This window comes from Octopus bimaculoides, chromosome 2 (genome assembly GCF_001194135.2).
Source record: "Octopus bimaculoides isolate UCB-OBI-ISO-001 chromosome 2, ASM119413v2, whole genome shotgun sequence".
Classification (NCBI taxonomy): Eukaryota; Metazoa; Mollusca; class Cephalopoda; order Octopoda; family Octopodidae; genus Octopus; species Octopus bimaculoides.
Window position 1 is genome coordinate 44467421 of NC_068982.1, and position 1242 is coordinate 44468662.

A 1242-nucleotide genomic window follows, 5' to 3' on the forward strand; every position below is an offset into this window, starting at 1 on the left:
TATACACACATACACATAGGCATAGATAGATAGATAGATAGATAGATAGATAGTTGAAGATAACTCACTGATAGAAAGCAGGTCCATTTCGTTGATCTTCATTGTCGGTCATGTGTTCAGAATGGAATCAGGAGACACACTAAACCAACGAAGTTGGTGGCTGCCCGCATTTACTGGGAATAAAGAGAATAAATCGAAATAATAAAACGTGATACTGAACACAAACAAAAACAAGTATGAAATCGATATATGTATGAAATAATCCGTGAAATTATCTAGCAAAGCGCTGCGAAATATTGACGGAAGAAAATCTAAAACATTCAATATTTTTTTATTTTTTAATTTGTATACGTAGTTTGCGCTGAACGCATACCTTTCCTCGTTACTCTCTTCTCTATTGAATTATATATATGTACGTGTGTGTGTATGTATAGTTATACATGCATACATACATATATATACACATATATATGTATATGTATATATATATATATATATATATGTATTTATATCGGCATCAATATTTGTACATACGTACATATGTATGTATATATATGTATGTATGTTTATATATATATGTGTATGTGTGCGTGTGTGTGTACGTACGGATGGATGGATGGATGAATGAACGCACAGACGGACTTATGTATGTACGTATTGACGTCATTTGATTTTGGGCCTGTACTTGCCTATGCGCGTTGACTTATCAACTGAAAACTAAATAGAGCGATAGATAACTAAGCAGATAACTAATAAACATGCAACTTGTTGCTTTTATTATTCTGCTAATTTGATCTGACATGCAATCATTTACTGCCTACCAGGTAATTTCAGCGTTTGTGAGCGTCCTTAAAAGCAGCTGTGTCTAATTAAGTGTGTACAGTTTATTGCTGGGCGATCGAAGAAAAAAATAAGAACAAAACGATGACAAGTATATTGAAACATTGCAGAGAAAATGTCTTCTAACTTGTATTTCTGTTTGAATTACAGAAGTGAGCGTGCTTAGCACAAGAAATATATATATAAACAATACATATTCATATCTCTCTATATATATATATATGTATGTATATAGTAAATCCACAAAAGAAAGAGAAGAAACACATATAGACAACAACACGAGGACGTGGTACTTGCAAAGTATTAGCAGACGCTCATGGAAGGAAAGAGAGATGGTTTAACGTTTCGAGCAACGCTCTTCTTCAGAAACAGAGGAAAATCCAATAGAAAGGAAGACAGAGG

At 33.3% G+C, this 1242-nt stretch overlaps 1 protein-coding gene across 1 annotated transcript in view; it reads right to left on the minus strand.

Moving 5' to 3' along the window:
* The window catches only part of LOC106879406 (uncharacterized), a 109772-nt gene extending 109619 nt beyond the window's left edge, over positions 1–153 (minus strand). Inside the window, exon 1 of the mRNA XM_052965843.1 lies at positions 69–153. Coding sequence (XP_052821803.1) covers positions 69–102 — 34 coding nt within the window. The 5' untranslated portion in view covers positions 103–153. The remainder of the gene's footprint in view (positions 1–68) is intronic.
* Positions 154–1242: the final 1089 nt, after the last annotated feature.